At 43.6% G+C, this 24,168-nt stretch overlaps 1 protein-coding gene across 1 annotated transcript in view; it reads right to left on the reverse strand.

Annotated features, from left to right (window-relative positions):
* LOC121292378 (leucine-rich repeat-containing protein 74A) overlaps positions 1-21,691 on the reverse strand; it is a 56,267-nt gene extending 34,576 nt beyond the window's left edge. The window contains exons 1-6 of the mRNA XM_041214227.1: positions 21,614-21,691; positions 19,032-19,179; positions 13,477-13,580; positions 8,346-8,502; positions 5,156-5,325; positions 1,438-1,545 (exon numbers count right to left, since the gene is read on the reverse strand). Of these exons, the coding sequence (XP_041070161.1) occupies positions 1,438-1,545; positions 5,156-5,325; positions 8,346-8,502; positions 13,477-13,580; positions 19,032-19,179; positions 21,614-21,691 (765 nt within the window). The remainder of the gene's footprint in view (positions 1-1,437; positions 1,546-5,155; positions 5,326-8,345; positions 8,503-13,476; positions 13,581-19,031; positions 19,180-21,613) is intronic.
* Positions 21,692-24,168: the final 2,477 nt, after the last annotated feature.

Consider the following 24,168-nt stretch of genomic DNA (forward strand, 5'->3'; position numbering starts at 1 on the left):
ACCACCTAGTTGTTTCAACAGATTGTTGAACCAAAATAATGGACCTCATGCCTTTTCACACCATTCTGTTACTTCTTATGTAGTTTTAGAGTGTTCAGGACCGTAAGGGTTAATGGGGAAACAGTACTGCCCACATTAAGATGTAGAGAATCACATGGGAGGAGTGGAATGTAGTAGCGATTCTGGTAGAAGTCGACATGAAGGTGGGATATCGTCCTGACTAGGTGCTATGTGTATGTATATAGTTATCTTTTATTAATAAACAGTTATCATTCAACCATACAAGCTCTAGACCACTTCATGAGACAACATATAACCTTAATCACTCATCATGCTTTTCCTGGGTCATGGTTTGTTGTGAAAACTCTTTCAATGCATGCTCGATAGCAACATATTGAATTTTTACATTGCAGCAATCTACTTCTCTTAAACTAACCCTCGCTGCAATGTAAAACCTGTGTTTTAAAAGCTAATCTTAATAGACCTTCAAGCTCAATATCATCCACACAGTTTATTTATTTACTAATCTATATATATTTATCTTTATAGTGCAACGTCTTTGGTCCAGAAATTCATCCTTCTCTAATGTTATCAGCGTCATTGAGTGGAAAAGACAAGATTTTTAAGAGTACAGGTTAAACTAATTCTGCCTACATTACATGTTTAGTCTTTGCTAGAAACAAAAGTAATGTAAAAGCATATCTATATTTTTACATAGTGAATGACGTGGGATGCAGCAAATACCATTCGGCACTTTTATCCTTGTTTCAGATTTCATTCACACAGTTACTGAATTACCAAGCAGCACCAACTCGAAACTCAAGTGATGCGTGTCTTCTGAGGTTCTATAGTTGGCAACGCCCCAGGATTGCCCTGGAGTTTCAGGAAATTAAAGAATAATTTCCAGCTCACTGTTTGGGGAGCAACACTCAGAAGTTTAAAAAAAAACATAGGGGCATTATGTATGTGTGTGTTTTCACTGGATTAGTCATAAAAATTTTGGACAAGGGGAAAAAATAGTTGTTTGACTGACAATCAAGGATCATCGAATTGGTTGATGAAGACTCTATTCACTTGGGAAGGTATGAATATGGGCATGGCGTATTGGGGGACCAATGGCAGGACTTTGGGGGCAGGGCAGATGGCGGTCATGTGATAACACCTCCAGGAATATGTCCAACTAAAGTTGACAACGTTAGGAGATCTGTGCAACATTTCTCACTCCACCGCTTAAAATTTTCCTTACCACTCACTGCAACCCACCTCACGATTCTTGTATCTATCAACCATGACCTAACTGAATGGTGGAACAGGCTCTGAGGCTGAATGGCCCTCTCCTGTTCCTATGACAGAGCACACAATAAATATTGCTAGGCTCACTTAATGACAGCTAGGTGTGTCAATACAGCCATTCCTAAAAAGACAAGACATTCTTACCAGAGTCTGGATGTAACAATTTTCAACTAACATTTCCATTAGGTATTGCATGCCTTCTGCATCAATTCCATCATGTTCTAGCTCCAATGTAGTCACTGATGTATTACTCTGCAGAAGAATGAGGATTGTGTTCACTCTATCTGTCTCTATCATTCTCATTCTTACTCTCTCTGCCTCTTTGTTTTCAATATTTGTTTTCAGTCTCAGGCCTTCTTAAACTTTCTTGCTTGTTTTGGTCTTTACCTGACCGTCCCAAGGAGTGGGGAGGAGGTGATGGGGCTAAGAAGGATATTAGAGATTAAGTCTTCAATCGGCCCTACTCCCAATATGATTGCCCCGGAACAGCGGAACCCACTGACTGCCACAGACCATTCCCACAGGCCCTCCACTGCCAAAGCCATATTCCTACTCCAAAGCAGTGAACCTGAGAAGTTTATTTAAATGAAGACCCGCTGTTCAGAAAGACGGGCCACCAACACCCCTCCTTGTTCAGGCTCATCACCTGCTACCATTCTTACATGACCATATAAATGGAGATCTCCGTCTGCCTCTATCTCTCGCTATAGGTTTTCACTGTGTTCAGGCTCTCTGCATGCGGGTAAGATAGGCTTTGGGTACTGGTGCACAAAAGGGACGAGTGAACTAACAGCTTGTTTTACAGTTAAAGAAAATGAGGTGGGGTAAAAACGGACTGCCCGTTTATTTTATCGCTTATTCCCCCAATGTTTGAGACCAAATTCACACACTGTTTTCAATCTGTCACTCTTTTACTTTGTCTCTTTCCTTCTCTTTGTCTGTTATTCTTCTGTGTTCAGGAATCTGTTTCGACTCTTGTCAACTTCTTTGATTTTTATTCCATTTGACTTCTGTAACTTTTAAGTTTCTTTTTGGGAATGCTAATGAAACCCCCCTGTCCAACTCCCCCACCCCACCCTACCCTGCCAAAGGCATAAGCTATCAACGCTGAGGGATGGAGCAATTCCATTTCAGGCATCCTAGACTTTCCAGTAAAGGTACAGTTTGAACATAGAAACGTAGAAACTAGGAGCAGGAGTAGGCCATTCGGCCCTTCGAGCCTGCTCCGCCATTCATTATGATCATGGCTGATAATCCAACTCAAGAGCCTGCTCCCGCTTTCTCCCCATATCATTTGATCCCTTTCGCCCCAAGAGCTATTTCTAACTCCTTCTTGAAAACATACAATGTTTTGGCCTCAACTACTTTCTGTGGTAGCGAATTTCACAGGCTCACCACTCTCTAGGTGAAGAAATTTCTCCTCATCTCAGTCCTAAATGGTCTACCCTCTATCCCCAGGCTGTGACCCCTGGTTCTCGACTCCCCTACCATCGGGAACATCCTTCCTGCATCTACCCTGTCTGGTCCTGTTAGAATTTTATAGGTTTCTACGAGATCCCCCCTCATTCTTCTGAACTCCAGCAAATATAATCCTAGCCGACTCAATCCAGGAACTCCTCCTCTACGGTATTGTTACTAATTTAATTTGCCCAATCTATATGCATATTAAAGTCACCCGTAATTACAGATGTTCCTTTGTTGCATGCATCTCTAATTTCCTGTTTAATGCATTCCCAATATCACCACTACAGTTTGGGGGCGAAATACAACCTCCACTGAAGTTTTTTCCCCCTTGGTGTTTTTCAGCTCTACCCATACAGATTCCACATTGTCGGAGCTAATATATTTCCTCACTATTGCGTTAATTTCCTCTTTAACCAGCAATGGCTTTAACTGCCTTTTCTTTTTTGCCCGTCCTTCTTAAATTCTGAATACCTCTGGATGTTCAGTTCCCATCCCTGGTCACCCTGCAACCATGTCTCTGTAATCCCGATTATATCATACCTGCTCACATCTATTTGCACGGTTAATTCATCCACTTTATTGTGAATGCTCCTCGCGTTAAGGCACAAAGCCTTAAGGCTTGCCTTTTTAACATTACTTGTCCCGTTCCCACTATTTTTCACTGAGGCCCTGTTTGATTCTTGCCCTTAATTTCTCTCCCTATCATTTTTCTTATTCCCCTTTCTGTCTTTTGATCTTGTCCTTGATTCCTGTTCCTCTGACTGCTTGCATAGGTTCCCATATCTCTGCCATTTTAGTTTAAATTCTCCCCAACCACTCGAGCAAATATCCCCCCTAGGACATCAGTCCCGGTCCTGACCAAGTGTAACCCGTCCAGTTTGTACTGGTCCCACCTCCCTCAGAACCGGTCCCAATCTCCCAGGAATCTGAAACCCTCCCCCTCACACCACCTCTTCAGCTATGTATTCATCTGATATACTCTGCTATTTCTACTCTGACTAGCAAGTGGCACTGGTAGTAATCCTGAGATCACTACCTTTGAGGTCCTACTTTTCAACTTACTTCCTAACTCCCTATATTCTGCTTTTAGGACCTCATCCCTTTTTTTAACCTATACAGTTTGTACCAATGTGTACCACGACCACTGGATGTTCACCCTCCCCCTTCAGAATGTCCTCTAGCCGCTCTGAGGCATCCTTGACCCTAGCACCAGGGAGGCAACATACCATCCTGGAGTCTTGTTTGCGGCCACAGAAATGTCTATCTATTCCCCTTACAATTGAATCCCCTATACCCATTGCATTCCCACACTTTTTACTCTTTCCCATGCAGCGGAGCCAACCATGATGCAACAAATTTGGCTGTTGCTGCTTTCCCCTGAGAGGCCATTCCTCCCAACAGTATCCAAAGTGGTATATCTGCTTTGCAGAGAAACCCTGCACTGCCTGCCTAGTCCTCTTGCTCTGCCTGGTGGTCACCCATTCCCTTTTTGCCTGTGGACTCTTAGCCTGCAGTGTGACCACCTCTCTATACATGCTTTCCACAATATTCTCCACCTCACGGTTGCTCCACAGTGTCCCCAGCTGCCACTCCAGCTCTGAAACCTGGGCTTCTAGGAGCTGCAGCTGGAGACACTTCCCGCACACATGCTGGCCCCGGGCACTGAAAATGTTCCCAGCTTCCCACATAGAGCAGGAGGAGTACACCACGGCTATGAGCTCTCCTGCCATGACTTACCCCTTTAAATTAAATTAAACCTTTTGGAAGATACTTAATATCAAACAATATCAATTACTCTAGAGCCCTTCTTCCCTGCTCCTCGTTGTTACAGAATATAGCCCTTGCAAACGACGAACTACAAAATAAGACCTTAAAAACTATAAGTGATAAAGGTAGTAAATACTTACCCAACCATACTCATGGTACTCAAAGGATCACCTTGTTCCCTCCTCACCTCTCTCAGTCACCAAATTCCAACGTAAGCGCTCTACTGCAGCCCAGAGCAACACTCCAGTGCAGACAAAGTCAGCACTGTAAGATGGCCTGTTTTTATACTCCCTGAATCTAGCCTCTGAAAACCTGTTTAAGCCAGTTATCTAATTAACTAGTTGTAGATTCTAGCAGAACCTGTATAAGCCCTATTTTAAAGCTGGCCTAAAACTTACCTTCTTCCATTCCAAACACAACTTTCAGTTAATTACTAAATTAAAGAAAGACTAGACTTTAGATAGAAATTAACCCTCAAATTCCCTCAGTCACCGAACTCCAACTTAAGCACTCTACTGCAACCCAGAGCAGCACTCTAGTGCTGCCTGAATAGTTAAACCTGAATGGCTAAAAGCTGGTTTCAGACAGATTTCGCTGTCCCGATCCCTCTCCCTGGATACCAGACACTTACCACGAGTGCAATTGACAGGGCCTTCACTGCTTTGGGTGACATGCAGCGGTAGTTGAGGTTAAGATGAGCATCATGGCGGTGCCGAATGTAGTAAGATATTGGGCTGACTCCAACGTCCTCACATGCCTTACGATAGACCTCCTCCTCAGTTACAGTCTCGCTGGGTTTCCCTATTTAAAGTGGGCGGGGGGGGGTGGGGCGGGGCGGTTGCGGTGGGTTGGATGGGGAGGATAAAACAACTTTTAAACAATCAGTATAAAAAATGTTTCCATGGAATAGACAGTGCAGAAACAGGGCATACACAGCCCTGTGTCATGCCCCACCCTCACACACCCTCCCTCCCTTTTGTTGCTGCCAGAACACCTGTCACAGCAGGATGAGGGACTTGTGGCTCCTGATTTGTCACATCAGGGCCTCACTTTATGGGCAGGAAGGCAAAACTCGGCCTTCCCCACCAAACTTTATTGGGGTAGGGGGGAGTTGGGAAGTCGAAAGGCTTCTAAGCTGATTAAGTGGCTTCTAAGGCTTCCACTTTGTGGCTTCCAAGTTGATTAAGTGGCCCCCACCCAGCTCCCAGCCTGCAGCCCAGGTTGGGGGAGGTGCAATTCCACCCTTTGTGTGTAGAAATGTTTCCTAATTTCACTCCTGAAAGGTCCAGCTCTAATTTTCAAACTATGCCTCCTAGTCCTTCACTCTCCAAGCAACAGAAACACTTCCTCTCTACCTACCCTATCTATTCTCCTTAATATTGAAAATATCAATCAAATCACCTCTTAATCTTCCAAATTACAGAGCATACAGCTCTTGTTTGTGTGATCTCTCATAATTTAACCCATGGCGTTCAAGTATTGTTTTCGTCAATCCACATTGCACTCCCTCCAACTTCTTATGTTCTAGTGACCAGTACTGCTCACAGTACTACAGGTATGGTCTAACCAGGGCTTTGTGCAGCTGATGCATGAGATCCATCCCCTTATATTCTAGTCTTCTAGAAAGGTCAACTTCTCTGATTATTTTCTGTACCCATTCACTATCTTTTGTAGATCCAGATACTTGGACTTCCAAGTCTCTTTGGCCCTCCACTGTTTCTAGCTTTCCATCACTTAGAAAGTATCCTGTCCTATCCTTTGTAGGTCCAAAATGGCAGACCTCACATTTGGCTACAGTGAAACTCATTTGCTACAGTTTTGTACATTCACGTAACCTAATAACTCCTTGTAATGTTATGCTTCCATCTACACTGCTCATAATGGCCCCTTTCTTTGTGCCATCAGCAAATTTAGATATGTGGCTTTCTATCGCATATCTAAGTTGTTAATGAATAGTAAATATTTGAAGCTCCAATTCCTTCCAGACCCACGACCTCTACCACCTAGAAGGACAAAGGCAGCAGACACATGGGAACAATGCAAGCTCCCCTCCAACTCACACACCATCCTGACTTGGAAATATATCGCCGTTCCTTCACTGTCACTGGGTCAAAATCCTGGAACTCCCTTCCTAACAGCACTGTGGGTGTACCTACTCTACATGGATTGCAGTAGTTCAAGAAGGCAACTCACCACCACCTTCTCAAGAGTTATTATGATGGGCAATAAATGCTGGCCTGGCCTGTGACACTCACATCTCATGAACAAATAAAAAAAATACAAATCGTTGGGGACACCACTAGTCACACTCTGTCAATTAGAGTGTCTTCCCAAAATCCCTATACATTGTCTTCTGTCACTCAGCCAATTTCCTAACCAGGTCAATCATTTGCTTTCAATTCCATGAGCTTCAACCTTAGTCAACAGTCTTTTATGAGAGACTTTTACAAATACTGACTGGAAGGCCATAAAAATAATATCCACAGATATTCATTATTTTATTCACTTTTTCAAAAAATTCAGTTAGATTCATCAGGCATGACCTACCCTTTACAAAGCAGTAATGGCTATCTCTGATCAGCAGAAAATGTTGAAAGTGCTCAGCCAGTCACCCTATCCTTAACTATAAGCTCAAGTAATTTAGCGACAACGAGTTAGGCTAACAAGTCTAAAATTTCTCTCATCTTTCCTAAATTGCAGAGTGCAGAATGTATTATTTTTTTCTCCAATTATTTTTCTTAGTTCCGAAGGTACTGAATTCTCAGTGATCATATTCCATAGCTACTGACTGCCCTCCACGAACTCATTCATTCTTCACACATGAACCTTGATGACAAGCTACTTGGTTGTGGAGAGCATCACATTATTCAAAACTAAAGACTTTCTGGCAGGGATCACTGAATGAAGATGATTTCCCTAACACCACCCCTCACCTTCCCACTCTCCCAAAAAGGATTACTGATACCAATTATAATGCCTCCACTGTGTCCCTGCTAAGGTAGCTAACTCAGTATAAGCTGAGAAGTGCAATGTCTTCAGTTCAGTAGCTTGTGCAACCTGTCCCAAAGTGCTTTACAATCAATGAAATATTTCTGAAGTTTTGTCTTTTTTGAAGTTTTGTCTCTGCTGTAACATAGCCAATTTGTGCACAATAAGATCCCACATATAGCAATGAGATAATGACCACATAATCTTTTTCAGTGATGTTAGTTGAGGCATTAATATTGCTTGTGCTCCTGTTCTTCTTAGCATAATGTCACGGGATCTTTTACATCCCAAGAGGCCTTGGTCTAACATCTCATATGAAAGACATTAACGAGCCTGACACTGTAGTGCTGAGGGAGAACTATACTGACATGGATATCACCTTTCCGATGAGTATCAAACCAGGGTGCCTTTCAAGTTGAAGTAAAAGATCCTATGGAACCTTGCTGTGCATATATTGATCGCTACTATTTTTCACATTACAGAAGTGTCTGCATTTCAAAAGTGCTTCAGTGGCTGTGAAGTGTTTTAGAATATTCCAAGGCCATGAAAAGTGCCATATAAATGCAAATACTCTTTCCTTCACTGGAGGGACAGAGACATCGATATTGCAGCTCATTTCAGTCAAATCCCACAATGGGACTTATTAGCAATTGGCATATTAGCACAAACTCGCAAGTCTGTCAATAGTTACAGATAAATGGAGGTGGGCTACAAATAAGCCCCCCTCCACAAACCTTATTACATATCCCACCACGATTATAGGGGCTCAGGGTTAGTTTTGAACACTGTATTCTGCATGAATGACAAATTGATCATGATTTCTCCTTTCTCACCTTCAAGCTCCACATCAGTATCGTAGTTGTCTTCACTGGTCTTTTCCAAGAGCTGGTACATTGGTTCATCACAGAGTGAATTGTAGCTCTCTGCAATGCTTACATGTGAATGAGTTGCACTGATATAAGTCACCAAACTGTGTGCCTCTGTGAGCCGCTGAGGAAAGAACAAATGTGAGGTAGGTCCCAGCATTGACTATTCCATCCAACTAAATTATAATGGGCACAGGACTAGCTCTTCTCCATAATAGCTACTAAACATGCTACACTTTTTTTTTAATATATACAGAGCTACGATTCTCTATTATATATATATAAAATATACATGTAACATTTTGAAACTTTTAGGATAGGTAAGGGATTTTATTTTAATCTGTTATGTTGTCAATACAAGGTTAGATTCAGTTTACAAAGACTTAATGTTCAGATATAAAGCCACCTGGAGTGTTGACTAGGATGGGACAGCACACATAAATATCTCTTTGTTTACTTTTGCATATTACATTAGCTTTGTGACAATAGGATTTTTATTCAAACAACGCTGGAAATACTCAGCAGGTCTGGCAACACTCATGTAGAGAGCAACAGAGTTAACGTTTCAAGTCAAGTATGAATCCTCTTCAGAAGCCAGACAAGGCATACAATGCTGTAGCTTCCACACCAAGCGGATGGTTTTTAATTTGAGACTGTTGCTTTCATTGGAAGCTCAGACATGACAAAAGAGTCAAAGGGAGAGTCTTTGTTTCCTCCGTCGCTCACTTTGGAGTGGGAGTCTGAGACAGGCAAACACAGAAAAGGATCTTTTTCTCCGGCCAGGCAGAGAGAGAGAAACTCCAGGCTGAGGCACAAACTTGATTCACCTTTAAACCATTAAAGAAGCGAGGCACCAGCTGGTTTAAGGAGAGCAAGCTTGGAAGTGAATTCTCACTAAAGAAGTCCTAAAACCATGTATAGTTCAGGTATTATTAAAATGGACCATGAAAAGTGGAAGAGAATTGAATGAATCTCTGTGAGAACTGTATTCTGTTAATTCATGTATCCTATCTGGGTTGCAAATACCCCACCTTCTGAAAAGATATGACAATGCCAGAGGAGATAAATGCAACAGCATTACATCCAATACAAGTAACCGTGTTATGATCCTTCAGTCATGCAATCACTTTATTAAATATTGGGCAGTAAAGGTTATTGTAAATTGTAGAGGCTGCAAAACATCCTTATTTACATGATCTCTAATGGTAAACCCAAAGGGCTTTCTACTATAGATTCATGACATCTGTAACATTTATCCATAACCTATCAAATACAATGGGGGACTTTTTAAACTTGACCCTCAGGTGGCAGTGTGGTTGCAGACCCATTATAAAACCACCCACGTTACATCCCGTTGACTTTGGCGCAATAAATATTGGCAGGTTGTACAAGGGCAGGTGATCTGCTCAGCCATCACCCACAAAGTAAAAATTAAAAAACGTTCCTGCCACTTATGTCTATACAAACTTAGCAACAAAACCTTACTTCCTGTTGTCACTGCATCACACCTTGGCATCAGTTTTTTTCACTATTAATTCCTATATGCACAGTTATAATGGAAATTGCCTGTATAAATATGTCACCCTATAATTGTAAAATCTGGCTAACAAAGGGCTTTCCCACACAAATTGTTCTGCAAGATTCTTTATCTGGTAATTTTTTGAGATGCCATCTTTTTTCCTCAGTAAGTGAAATTTCTGATGGCCAACATAAAGCATCCAACCAAACTTTCATAGATTTGTGAGGTAGATTTTCCGTTTTCACCCCCTGAACAGTAATCTACCGTAACTCACCTCATTCAGCCGTTCAGCACATATTGCTTCTTTGCAAGAGCCACCCAATTCCAATTACTCCCATTCCCCTGTACTATCCACATAGCCCTGCAAATTTTGCTATCAACTATTTATCCAACTCCTTTTGGAAAGTTATCACTGAATCTGCTTCCACTTTCTGGCAGTATATATTCAATTATACCACATGCTGCATAAAAAAAAAAATCTTGCCTCTGATTCTTTTGCCAATTACCTTAAATCTGTGTCCTTTGGTTACTGACCCTTCTGTCATTTTATTTTTGTTTAGTCTATCAAAACCTTTTATGATTTTGAAAATTTCTACATTCTAGAGAGAATAATCCCAGCTTCTCCACTCTTTCCACATAATTGAAATCCCTCATCTGTTATTCTGTATATTAAACCAACTGAACCCCTTGATTAAATCCCAATCTGTGATGTGCTGCTGGGTGGGTACCTGTTATCATAGATCATATTACCTTACTGCACAGATTGAGGCCATTCAGTCCAATATGCCTCTGCTGGCTTTTTGAATCGATAGAAATCCTTGTAAATATTGTTCCCTTGATTAGATTCCAGCCTGTGACTCAGCTGTGTATCCACTATTCTATATATAAACCCCTCCAATCTGATGACTAGATTCCAGCCTGTAACTGACTCCTTGAGTTACTGATATTCTAAATCTAAAATCATCTGAGCCCTTTGATTACATGCCAGGCTGTAACTGATTCCTAGATATCTATTATTCTATTTATAAACCATCTTAGAATTATGCAACACAGACAGGCCATTTGGCCGGTTGTGCCTATGAAGCTCTTTGAAAGATCTATTGAATTAGTCCCACTTTGTTTCTCTTTCAAGTACATATACATTGAATTCCCTATTGAAAGTTACTATTGAATCAATTTATACCACCCTTTTAAGCATTACATTCCAGGTCATTATAACTCTTTGCATAAAAAGCATTCTTTTCATCTCCCCTCTGGTTCTTTCGCCAATTGTCTTAAATGTGTACCTTCTGGCTACTGACCCTCCTGCCTGGAGAAACAGATACTTCCTATTTATTCTTGTCAAAACCCATCACACTTCTATTAAATCTCTGCACCACGGAGAACAAATTCAGCTTTTCTAATTTCTCCACATAATTCAGAACACATCACCCCTCAGCCCCGGTACCTTCTGATCTCACCTATTGGATTCCAGCTTATTAATCATTCCTTAGTTATCTCTTGTTCTCTGTGTAAATAGAATCTCAATTACAATGATGCAAATACTTCTATTTATCCATCATAACACCTTTGTTGGTTAAAAAAAGGGAATCCGTGCAACTCCTGAGTTTGTGAATAATTACGGAATAACTAATTTTGGAATAAAAGCAAAATATGCCGCAAGCATGACCCAGACCTCCCTGTCGCTTGCCATTTCACACACCACCCTGCTCTCATGCCCGCATGTCGGTCCTTGGCCTGCTGCAACGCAAACTGGAGGAACAGCACCTCATCTTCCGACTAGGCCTCTACAGCCTTCTGGACTTAATATTGAGTTCAACAATTTCAGATCATGAACTTTCTCCTCCATCCCCACCCCCTTTCTGATTCCCCTTTTTCCAATAATTTATTTATTTTTTACAACTATTTTTTTCTCTTCCCTCCTATTTTTAAATTTATTTCGATCTATTGTTTCATCTCCACCTTTTAGCCCATTTCGATCCCTTCCCCCCACCCCAACCGTACTAGGGCTATTTGCCACTAACTTGCTTTCCTTAATATCCCCATTAGCACATCCTTTAGATAATATCACCACCATCAACACCCCTTTGTCCTTTTGTCTATGACATCTTTGGCAGTCTCTTCTTGGCCTCCATCTATCAAATCACTGGCCCTCTATCGACCTCTCCTGTCCCACCCCCTTCTACTAGTTTTTATCTCATTTCTATGTGTCTTAGTTCTGATGAAGGGTCATACAGACTCGAAACGTCAACTGTATCCCTCTCCACAGATGCTGTCAGAACTGCTGAGTTTTGAGAGGTATTTTTGTTTTTGAACTAATTTTGGAATATGCCTCATGACCCCAACTCATTTGTAAAAAATGTAACCAGATCAAATGCAGCCACTAGTCTGTGCTCCAGCAGTGCAGTTGGATAGCGTGCAGTACTTATAGAGCAGCGCAGTCAGCGGGCTATGCTGAGGTTGTGAGTTCGAGCTTCACCTGGAGCGGAGGTTTTACTAGAACCACTACATGTGGAACCACATTTGGATCCTAGATTCTTGAATTAATCCACGGTTTTCAGCAGGCAGCATTACAACAGACCTGCAATGACAGAGCATAAGCGCACCCCCACCACCTGGGATGGGTAAGTCTTCTGCTTTCTGAGACTTATTTCAGCCCTTCAATATGTTACATCTTTGTTGCATGCTCCAACATATATGCCACTCTGTGTGTAACTATGGTCCTCCATGTGATGCTCTGTGTTATCCTGTGTTTAAGACTCTGGGTGGAGTCATCCCAGATTTGTACTAAGTGCAATGGTGAGTGAGAAAAAGGATATTTTACCCGCTGGCTGCAATGGCAGGTTTTTGCACAGCATCATCCCAATCCCACCTCATTAATCATGCATTCCCGGGAAACATGCCAATTCACTTGGGGGCGGCCTCCGATTTGCCCGTCACACTGTTACCTCGTTGGTTCCTCACACAGGGCGTCATATTTAAACCGCAGCTGTGCTCACACTTCTCAATGCTTGCAGCCCAGGAGGGCACTGGTGAAGACATGCCCCCAAAAGCCAAAAGGAATGCAACCCCCCGGGTGACGCATCCCTGGGATGCCTTCTGGACACTGTGGGGGCTCACCGCGATGTCCTCTACCCACGCTTTGGCTGCAGGAGGCCCATCAGTCTCACCACTCCGGCTTGGGAGGTGGTGGCAGAGTTGGTCAGTGCAAATGTTGCACACAAGAGGTCAGCCATCCAGTGCAGAAAACAGAAGAATGATCTCATCGGTGCTGCCAGGGTAAGACAACCATCTCATCACTCTAAACTCATACACTCACAAGGACTTCACACATTCCCTGGAGGTGTCATCACATGACCTGCAGCCTTCAGCCACCCCCTTCTGGTTAAACGGCCTTTTTTCCCTCCCTGTGTTTCAAATCAAATCTTTAGAAAACACATTTTTAAAAATTCCCCTAAGGATTTATCTCCTGGATACTTCTGCAAGCAACCCAGGAGATGATCCCTTCAGTCCTGCCGAGTCCAATACAATGCTGAAGGGTTGGTAACCCTACCCACCCTCTACCCTTTCCCTCTCTACCTTGGTTATGTCTCTAATTTTGTCCATTTCCTGCTGGTACCACTTTGCCTTTCTTGTTCTTGCTATCATGACAAACTTTGAAAAATCCCAGGCACGTCCTTTAACTACATCACAAGCACTGATGTCACAGTAAAACCAGTGATGGTTTCAGGAGCAGCAGTCGTTTCCGTAGAAACACTCAAGTTGGCTGGCTCCTTGCAATTGGTTGATAGTCTAGACAAAGAGAAGAAAGGGCAACTACATTAACATTGATGTTTATTGTTGATTTAAATCTGATTAACTGTTACGGGTATTTGTTAAAGATGTCGTAATTACTATATAAGCTGAAACTTGCACAAACCACAACACCTTGCATTTACAGAGTGCCTTCAATGCAATAAAATGTCTTGAGGTGCGTTGCAGGAGTGTAATCAAACCAAATATGACCGAGTCACTTAAGGACATGTTAGCCAGATGACAAAAATCTTGGTTAAATAGGTAAGCTTCAAGTAGCATCTTAAAGGAAGAAGGAGAGGTGGAAGGCAAATGGAATGTTGGCCTTTATTTTAAAGGGAATAGAGTATAAAAATAGGGAAGTCTTGCTAAAACTATACAAGGCACTAGTTAGACCACACCTAGAATATTGTGAACAAGTTAGGTCCCCTTATCTAAGGAAAGATATACTGGCATTGGAGGCAGTCCAGATATATCAGGTATGGAGGGATTTTCTTATGAGAAGAAGTTGAATAGGTTGGGCCTGTAGTCATTGGAGTTTAGAAGAATGAGAGGTGACCTTATTGAAACATTTAAGATTCTTAGGAGGCTTGACAGGGTAGATGCTGAGAAGTTGTTTCCCCTTGTGGGAGAGTCTAGGGCCAGAGGGCATAATCTCGGAGTAAGGGGGCGCCCATTTAAGACAGAGATGAGGAAGAATTTCTTCTCTCAGAGGGTAGTTAATCTGTGGAATTCTTTACCACAGAGAGCTGTAGAGGCTGTGTTGTTAAGTATATTCAAGGCTGAAATACAGATTTTTAATCAGTAAGGGAATCAAGGGTTATGGGGAAAAGGCAGGAAAGTATAGTTGAGGATTGTCAGATCAGCCAAGATCTCATTGATTGGTGGAGCAGACTCGATGGGGTGAATGGTCTACTTCTGCTCCTACGTCTAATGGTCTTATGGTATAAAGGTTTAGGGAGAAATTCCAGAGCTTAGGGCCTTGGCAACTGAAAGCATGGTCACCAAAGATGGAGCAATTATAATCGAGTTGCACAGAATTGGTGGAATCCAGATATCTCAGAGTGTTGTGGGGCTGGAGGAATTTTAAAATTGAAATATTGCTTTTTGGAAGCCAATGTAGGTCAGTAAGCACAGAAGAGATGGATGATTTGGACTTGATGTGAGTTAGGACATGGGCAGGAGAGTTTTGAATGACTTCACATTTACAGAAGGTAGGATATGGAAGGTTGACCAAGAGTGCATTGGAATACAGTAGTCAAGTCTAGGAGTAACAAAGGCATGGATGAGTGTTTCAATGGCAGCTGAGCTGAGGAAGAGGCAGAGCTGGGTGATGTTACAGAAGTAGAAATAGGTGGTCTTAGTATTTGTACAGATTTGTGATGGGAAGATTATCTGGGGCCAACTGTAACACCAAAACAGTCTGGTTCAGCCTCTGACAGTTGCCAGAGAGAGGAATGTGTGAGAAAGAGTGAAGACAATGACTTCTTTCATTCCAATATTTACTTCCCAGTCTTTTGCTGAGATTGGTTCAGAGTCCTGTGAGTCAAACGCAGAAGAGACATGTAATCTTATAAGTCACATGATTATGATTTCTGAATGAAGTTACTAGAAAACAACAGTGTAGTACCATGATTACTGCTGACCAATCATATGTTCAAGCCTTGCACCTTTTTTGAATTACCAGGAAGCGTGGGGAGCCTATAGTTTCCCATTGCTTTCTCCATGGCAACGCCTTGGCCAATCAACTTGCCAACCAATCAACACCCTTTTCACTTGTAGTTTGAATTGTCGTGAATGTTTGAAATTTGGCATTTTTGTGTTTGTCCTGATGAGTGCAAGACAAACAACTTCAGCAACATGTCTCTCATTTCAGCCATAATCATATGTCAGGTGACTTAATCATTTGGACTGGTCAAGTATGAATATAATATTGGACTTGAAACATTGGCCAGAATTTTCCTTGCCTGCCGGCGCCAGGCGTGTTCAGTGCCCTGAGCGGACAATATGGCAAGAAGACCAAAAATCGGCTACATGACATCGTGAAACCAGTTTGCAATCATCCACTCTGCCCGCTAATGGAAGGCCGTGTTCTATTGGATGTTGGGAACCTCATTATAATACATCAGCATATGTGCAGCCCACTGGACTCATCCACTCCTCGCTGGATCGTCCACCCACATCAGCGGGAAGATATGCCAATGTGTTTCGCAACAGCATATATAAGGCGTGCACTTGGCAGGCTGCACTTTACTCAGGACCTCAAGGTTTGTTTGCCTACTTTGCTTCAGTCAGGACTCAGTCATCAGCACCAGGTTTCACAGACAGCACCACATCACTTTTAGGGGGGCTCACGGGTAGGGTCTCTACCTACCAAAGCAGCCACATGTGGGTGGCTTTTCAATGGCTGCAGGGCAAGGCCTTGCTTGGGGAAGGGGAAGAAGTGGCCTCGGGCAAGGGAAGAGGCTGCAGGGTGAGGGCTATACTGGGGAAGGACGGTATCCCAGGGTGTGTGTGGGGGCACATGTTGATCTGTGCAGGTGGCCTCGAGATGGTGAGGGCTGAGGAGGCAGCCTGCAGAGGAGATGAGGCCAGATGGACACTTGAGGGAATGTATGTGTGAGAATGGGTGGTGATGTCCCTTGAGCTGGCAGTGAGTGAGATGCCAGTGAATGTTTGATGGACTTGAGTGTGTGAGTTTAGAGTGGTGAGATGGTTGCTATACCCTGGCTGCACGGATGAGATCATTCATCCTCTATCTGCATTGGATGGCCAAACTCTTCTGTGCAACATTGGCACTGATCACCACTGCTATCGCCTAACAGCCGGAGTAGTAATGTAGGTGCCCCTCCTGTTGCCAGAGCGAGGATAGAGGACATCACAGTGGCCTCCACAGTGTCCAAAAGGTGCTCGAGGGCTGCAAGTCTTCCTACCTTTCGGGGCCATGTCTTCTTCACTGCAGTCCTGGTCTGGAAGCACTGAGCGCGGCTGTACATTAAATGTAGTGCCTGGTGTGATGAAGTGACGGTGTGGTGGGCGAATCGGAGCCCGCCCACCATTGAAACAACGTGTATCCCGGGAATGCATAATTAATATGGCGGGTTTGGGATAATACAGTGCGCAAAGCCGCCATTGCGACTGGCGAGTAAAACATCATTTTACCCACCCACTACCGCACTTAATACAAATCTGGGACGATTCCACCCATAAACTCTGTTTCTCTCTCCAAAGATGCTTCCAGACCTGCTGAGTTTTTTCCAGCACTTCCTGTTTTTACTTCATTAAAATAGATGGATATCAGGGTTAAGTTACAGGCTGAGATTTAATCAAGAGGCTCAGGCTGTTTATTGATGCAAGATAGAATCATACAGCACAGGAGGAGGCCATTCAGCCCATCATTGCCTGCTTTGAATTTGAACAAAAGCCGGACAGTTAATTGTTCTCTGCTGCATTCTCCATTGCAGTGCCTCTACCAATCAAAGACCACTTGCCAATCAATCAGCACTCTCTTTACATGCAGCATAAATTATTGTTTCCTTTACTGTTGGTTTATTTTGTGAGCTGTCCTGATGAGTGCAAGACGAAAAGCTTCGATAGCATGATTCTTTTATCAGCAATACTCAAGATCTGTACTACCAAATGACTAAATCCTAAATTCTGGAATTCCCTCCAACTCTTTTCCTTTGAGACACTTCTTACTCTTTGATCAAGCTTTAGGCTATCTAATATCTCCTTATATGGTTCAATGTCCAATTTTGTTTGATTAAGCCCTTGCAAAGCGCCATGGGATGTTTTACTACATTAAAAGTGCTATGTAAATGCAAGTTGTTGTTTTATATATCCAACTCCCTTTTGAAAGTACTATTGAATCTAGTTCCACCATCCTTTCATGCAGTGCATTCCAGATCATAACAACTCTCTTGATAAAAAAAAATTCTCCTCAGCACTACAGTGGTTATCAACCTCTGGATCGCAAAATACCTGGAAGACCAAGCACTGCTGGGTGAAGGAGGTGTCGTAGCCATTCTGCTTCCTCAGTAACCCTTACTGTTAAATAGACAGGAACTCTTAACATTTACAATGAGTGTAATCATTACTCTGCTAATTAAAGAACAACATAATACAGTGATGCAGAGAGTAATCATTACCTTTGCTCAATAAATAATAAATCTGTGTGGTTAGTGTCATCAAAACTCTGTCAAGGTTATACTGCATTATCAGAACGCTAGACGCTCAGGGAAAGCAATGAGACACAGCCTACTGTTACTGTACACCCTGAGAAACAAGGGGCAGTCCTACCCAGTGAATAATTTAAATGCAACAAATAAACTAAGTAGTCTGATGGAATACAATACAACCTCCTACATCTGACAGAATACTTAAGAAATCCAGCAAATTAATTGATGCAAGAAACAGCATCGCACTGTCTGAAATTTGTAACAAATACTTTGACAAGTTGTTGTGAAAATGTTCTGTCCTCTATTTTATCAAAAATGTTAAAACAGTGTGCTCCTAAAATTAATGAGTTTGAACTTTTGCATTTTTATGCAGGATATCCTCCCTGATTCAGCATCACCAGCTTTTTGTCAATGAACCAGATTGTGTCTTTACTGCTCATTGAGCTAAATAGCGTAGTGACGATATTAGTAATCTGAAGAAGGTGTCCTCAAACCTCTCAATGGCAATTTAAGAATCTTTGAATTCAGTCTTAGAAATCTGGATATAAAAAAGGTGGTGGCAGTAAAGGTGATCAAGAAGCATGCAAACTCAACTGTTAACTATTGCCCTTTAACCTGCAAAGCTGCCATCCTTACCCAGTCTGGAATATACATGACTCCAGTCCCCACACTAATGTGGTTGACCGTTAATTACCATCAGTTCAATTAAAATGCTACAGCCACTCAAGAAGGTCCACTATCATCTTCTCAGGGCAACTGTCGGATGGGCAATAAATACCACCCTTTCCAGAAATGCGCACTCCCTGACAATGATTTTTTTTTATTTTTAAACTTTCCTAAAGTGGAATGAGATCTCACCCACTTTACACTGGATCCCTGGAATATATCACACACTGCCGGCAGAGCTATTCAATACAAGCAATATATTTACAGGTTTTCAAAGTGTCAAATCTACTCTTGCGCTCGCTCTTTACATCAAAATTTATCTGAAGCAAAGTTACTCACTCCTTTTTATGTGAAGAACACTCCAGTGTCTCAGCGACTCTGTTTCCCGCAGACCGGCTGATGAGCTGAATGCAGGCAGAACAGTCGGAAACTGCTGGTCACAGCATTGTCCATCAGATGGATTACAAAGAATCTTTGGCCCTGCCTTCCCTCTCTCACCAGCCTGAGTCATGCCTTTATCCCTGAAAGGACTATCAATCAAATTTGCTCCCTGAATAAAAACTCTGAGGACATTGATCACAATAGGATATTTGGCTTGGAATGGGATGGCTTCATTCATTGATTTGTGCCAAACACTTTGAATGATCTAAAATAAAAACAAAACATGCTGGAAAAGCTCAGCAGGTCTGGCAGCATCTGTGGAGAGAGAAACAGAGGCGGAATTTTTCGGCCCCTCCCACCAGCGAGATTTTCCTGCCCCACCGAATCAATGGACTTTTGAATGGCTCACTGCGTTTTACGGCCTCAGCCCCGCCAATGACGGTGCCATAAAATTCTGCCCATGACCCCGCACACTTCTGGATTTTACTGGGGCGTGTCTCGAGGCGAGCAGGAAATCCTTGTGGAGCTGTTCGTTTAGTCGCTTAAATATTTAAATATCCAATTAATTGAGAACCTAACCCAGAATTTTGGCTTTAACAACCAGAACACACAGGATTTGCGAACTGTGAGAAATTCCCCAGGGTCATTAAGGCAAAAACATTGTGCCCAAAAATGCGGAGTCATTGATTATTGGAACTGATAGGCTGGAAAACCTTTAAAAGGGGGAAGCTGCATAGCTGCTGCCCTGTGTGAATGGCATCTGCTCAAACCATTTGTTCTGTGAGGTTCACAGGTAAATTCCAACCTTTTTGGAAGTCATTGCACCCACCTTAGACTTTGTCCATGTTGATTGGCACTTCCCTGCTGTCAGCCTCCACTGCAGAATAGGAACAGTTTATGCAGCTCTGCCATGGAGCTCTGTTGAGGGACAATAGAAACAGCTACACCAGCACCAGCACAAAAAGAGGACAACAGCAACAACACAAACAGCCGCTGCTCTCTCCATAGACACATGCTGCTGTGCAGGATGGAAGGGATGGACGCAGAGCTCCAGCTCGAAGAGGGTGATGCCCCCCAGCACAGGGGACACAGACAGAGGATCAGCGTCTGCAACAGGATGGAGCAACAGAGTCTCAGGAGGCTTCGGCTTTCAGAGCAGATAATGGCTGAAATCTACAGCTTCCTCCTTCCCAGGGGAGGTGGGAGTGGGAGTGAATTGCCAGTCACCATCAAAGTCAATACAACCCAGAAATCCTGCGCTTCCAGCTCCTTCCTGGGAGCCACATGAGCACAAGGACAATCACTGGGCAACTCATTAGTTTGTGGAAGATGCAATTTAGGGGCCAGGACAGATCTGGGGGCCCCCTTTTAGTCTGCATCAGCGAGGGTGTTGAGAACGGTTGCAGTGTGCTGTACATTAGACAATATGGAGCTGCAGAGAGGAATATAGCTGCAGAGGATAAAAGGGATGACACTTCGATGAGCAGGAGTAAGAGGAGCAGACGGAGCATTATGTGGCCAGGATGCCTAAAGCTGCTCATGTAGCTTGGAAAGAAGCCCACGTGGGCTTGTACAGTCACACTTCATATAACCTGAGTCAGTGAAGCCAAATGGCAAACCAATGCTAAATCCACAGGTCATAACCACTGTCAAAAATCCCTTGATCACATTCTCACCCTTTGCTCATCCTCCACTCTGGATGTATCAGTCTCCTGAAGGCCAATGTCCATTTGGAATGTGGAATGTAACGATGGAGATGGCAGGACAAGAGATTTATAATAAAATGCTTGATACATTGAAAAATTCAAGTATATAACAACATGGACATTGTTATAAGCAGCCAAGTGACCCTGCACTTTATGCGACTAATAAATCTTCTTCTTCCGCTTTCTGCTTCTTCTATGCGATGTTACCCCTGTGGCTACTGCAACAGAGCTAGAGGCAGGCTGCTCGTCCCCCTGCTCTGACAGCAGAAGTGCCCTTGGCTGATGGTCTTTGGGTTTAGGAGCCCATTGGGACCGCACCAGAGAACCCTCCAGTTGCACCGCTGCCAGGAGCAGACTCGTTCCTCAGGGCAGGAGGCAGCATGTGGGCCTCTGTGGTAGTGGGAGAAGGGATGAGAAGCGGGGGCACCTTGGGAAGAGTCCCTATATCTATATGCCTTTTCTCTATCTTCACTCTCATGCATCCAGCTGCATTTCCCTGCTGGGAAAGATCTGGAGAACACTTGGCTGCACTTTGGTGGTGGGTTGAATGGCCAAACCAAAGTTTTTCTCCTTCCCGTTTAAACTGGCAAACTGACTGTGCAGACCAGGGGCCAAGGCCAGCCTGCTGCAGCTGATTCTCCCTCCATACAGGAGACCACTCTCTCCATGGAGGCAGAGACTAGTGCAATTGCCCGAGGCATCATGGCATTCATTGTAGTGACAATCTCCTCCAATCTCTCTCCCCTAGGTGTGCATTCACTTTGGAAATGTTGACAAAACCTCACACATTTCCCATTGCTGCTCCAGAATTGTCACCTTCATGGATGATCCCTGAGGTTCAGGTGTCCTGCGCCCTCCAATGGGGACAGTTCACTGCCTCCAGCAGCTGCACTTGCTCACATGGGATGTGGTCCTCACCATGAGACAACCCAGCTATCTCCACTGAGCTCTACACCCATGTTTAAGTATCTTCCCTGGTGGAGGTGAGCTTGCGTGTGGCGATGATGCTTCATCAGAGTTTGCACCCTCCTCTGAGGACCCCTCGGCCTTCTCCCACACCATCTTCTGCATCTTCCTTGATGGACCTGTGGGAGATTAAGGAGCTGAATTAAAATTAACAAGGGAAAAGAATCCAAAATCAACAAGGTGCAGATTTTGGCATCTCAGTAAGTTAGTGATTATTATGGGCCAAGGGACAGTGTGTCATCAGGTATCTGTGAGACTCTCATCTCTGCATCGTCAATGCCCATCGACTCTGCTACCCTGCGGATTTGATCTCCACAGCAGTCAGAGTGGTTATGATTGCAACGACACCCCAACTTCTTGGCCTCCTCCTGGAGTTGCAATGAGAGGAACCAGTTTATGACTGTGAGAAATTGAATATATAAGGAGGATAGAAGGTGCATTTATTGTGGAGGGTATCTATGAAGCATTGGTACAATTGTCAACAAGATGAGGGTTAGTGTGAAAGTGGGTCTGCTGATGGGGATGTGAAGGCACAATCCAAATCACTGTAAGTGTGCTGCAGTGTGAATGACCTGGGTTTTATCCAGATCACTGTGTGTGTGCTGCATTGTGAATGATCTGGCTTTAATCCAGGTCAGTGTGTGTGTGGGCTGCAGTGTGAATGACCTGGGTTTAATCCAGATCAATGTGTGTGCTGCAATGAGATTGATCTGGCTTTAGTCCAGGTCAGTGTGTGTGTGCGCTGCAGTGTGAATGATCTGGCTGTAATCCAGATAACTGTGTGTGTGCTGACATGTGAATTGTCTGGCTGTAATCCAGATCAGTGTGTGTGCTGCAGTGTGAATGGTCTGGCTGTAATCCAGGTCAATATGTGGGTGCTGCAGTGTGAATGGTCTGGCTTTAATCCAGATCACTGTGTGTATGCTGACGTGTGAATGGTCTGGCTCTAATACAGATCAGTGTGTGTGCTGCAGTGTGAAGGGTCTGGCTGTAATCCAGATCAGGGTGTGTGCTGCAGTGTCAATGGTCTGGCTGTAATCCAGTTCACTGAGTGTGCAGCAGTGTGAATGGTCTGGCTGTAATCCAGATCAGTGTGTGTGCTGCAGTGTGAATAGTCTGGCTGTAATCCAGATCAGTGTGTGTGCAGCAGTGTGAATGGTCTGGCTGTAATCCAAATCACTGAGTGTGTGCTGCCGTGTGAATGGTCTGGCTGTAATCCAAATCAGTGTGAATGGTCTGAGTGTAATCCAGATCAGTGTGTGTGCTGCAGTGTGAATGGTCTGGCTGTAATTCAGATCAGTGTGTGTTCAGTAGTGTGAATGGTCTGGCTGTAATCCAGATCAGTGTGTGTGCTGCAGAGTGAATGGTCTGGCTGTAATCCAGATCAGTGTGTGTGTGCTGCAGTGGGAATGGTCTGGCTGTAATCCAGATCAGTGTGTGTGTTGCAGTGTGAATGGTCTGGCTGTAATACAAATCACTGTGTGTGTGTGCTGCAGTGTCAATGGTCTGACTGTAAGCCAAATCAGTGTATCTGCGGCAGTGTGAATGGACTGGCTGTAATCCAGAGCAGCATGTGTGTTGCAGTGTGAATGGTCTGGCTGTAATCTAGATCAGTGTGTGTGCACCAGTGTGAATGGTCTGGCTGTAATCCAGATCAGTGTGTGTGCTGCAGTGTAAATGGTCTGGCTGTAATCCAAATCAGTATGTATTCTGCAGTGTGAATGGTCTGGCTGTAATCCAGATCAGTGTGTGTGCTGTAATGTGAATGGTCTGGCTGTAATCCAGATCAGTGTCTGTGCTACGGTGTGTATGGTCTGGCTGTAATCTAGATCAATGTGTGTGCAGCAGTGTGAATGGTCTGGCTGTAATACAGATCAGTGTGTGTGCAGCAGTGTGAATGGTCTGGCTGTAATCTAGATCAGTGTGTGTGCAGCAGTGTGAATAGTCTGGCTGTAATCCAGATCAGTGTGTGTGTGCAGCAGTGTGAATGGTCTGGCTGTAATCCAGGTCAGTGTGTGTGCTGCATTGTGAATGGTCTGGCTGTATTCCAGATCACTGTGTGTGTGCTGCAGTGTGAATGGTCCGGCTGTAATCCAGATCAGTGTGAATGGTCTGACTGTAATCCAGATCAGTGTGTGTGTATTGTAGTGTGAATGGTCTGGCAGTAATCTAGATCAGTTTGTGTGTGCTGCAGTGTGAATGGTCTGGCTGTAATGTAGATCAGTTTGTGTGTGCTGCAATGTGAATGGCCTGGCTGTCATCCAGATCAGTGTGTGTGCTGCAGTGTAAATGTTGTGACTGTAATCCATTTCAGGATGTATGCTGCAGTGTTAACGGTCTGGCTGTAATCCAGATCAGTGTGTGTGCTGTAGTGTGAATTTTCTGGCTGTAATCCAGATCAGTGTTTGTGCTACAGTGTGAATGGTCTGGCAGTAATCTAGATCAGTTTGTGTGTGCTGCAGTGTGAATGGTCTGGCTGTAATGTAGATCAGTTTGTGTGTGCTGCAATGTGAATGGCCTGGCTGTCATCCAGATCAGTGTGTGTGCTGCAGTGTAAATGTTGTGACTGTAATCCATTTCAG

The sequence above is a fragment of the Carcharodon carcharias genome, chromosome 20 (assembly GCF_017639515.1).
Source record: "Carcharodon carcharias isolate sCarCar2 chromosome 20, sCarCar2.pri, whole genome shotgun sequence".
Lineage (NCBI taxonomy): Eukaryota > Metazoa > Chordata > Chondrichthyes > Lamniformes > Lamnidae > Carcharodon > Carcharodon carcharias.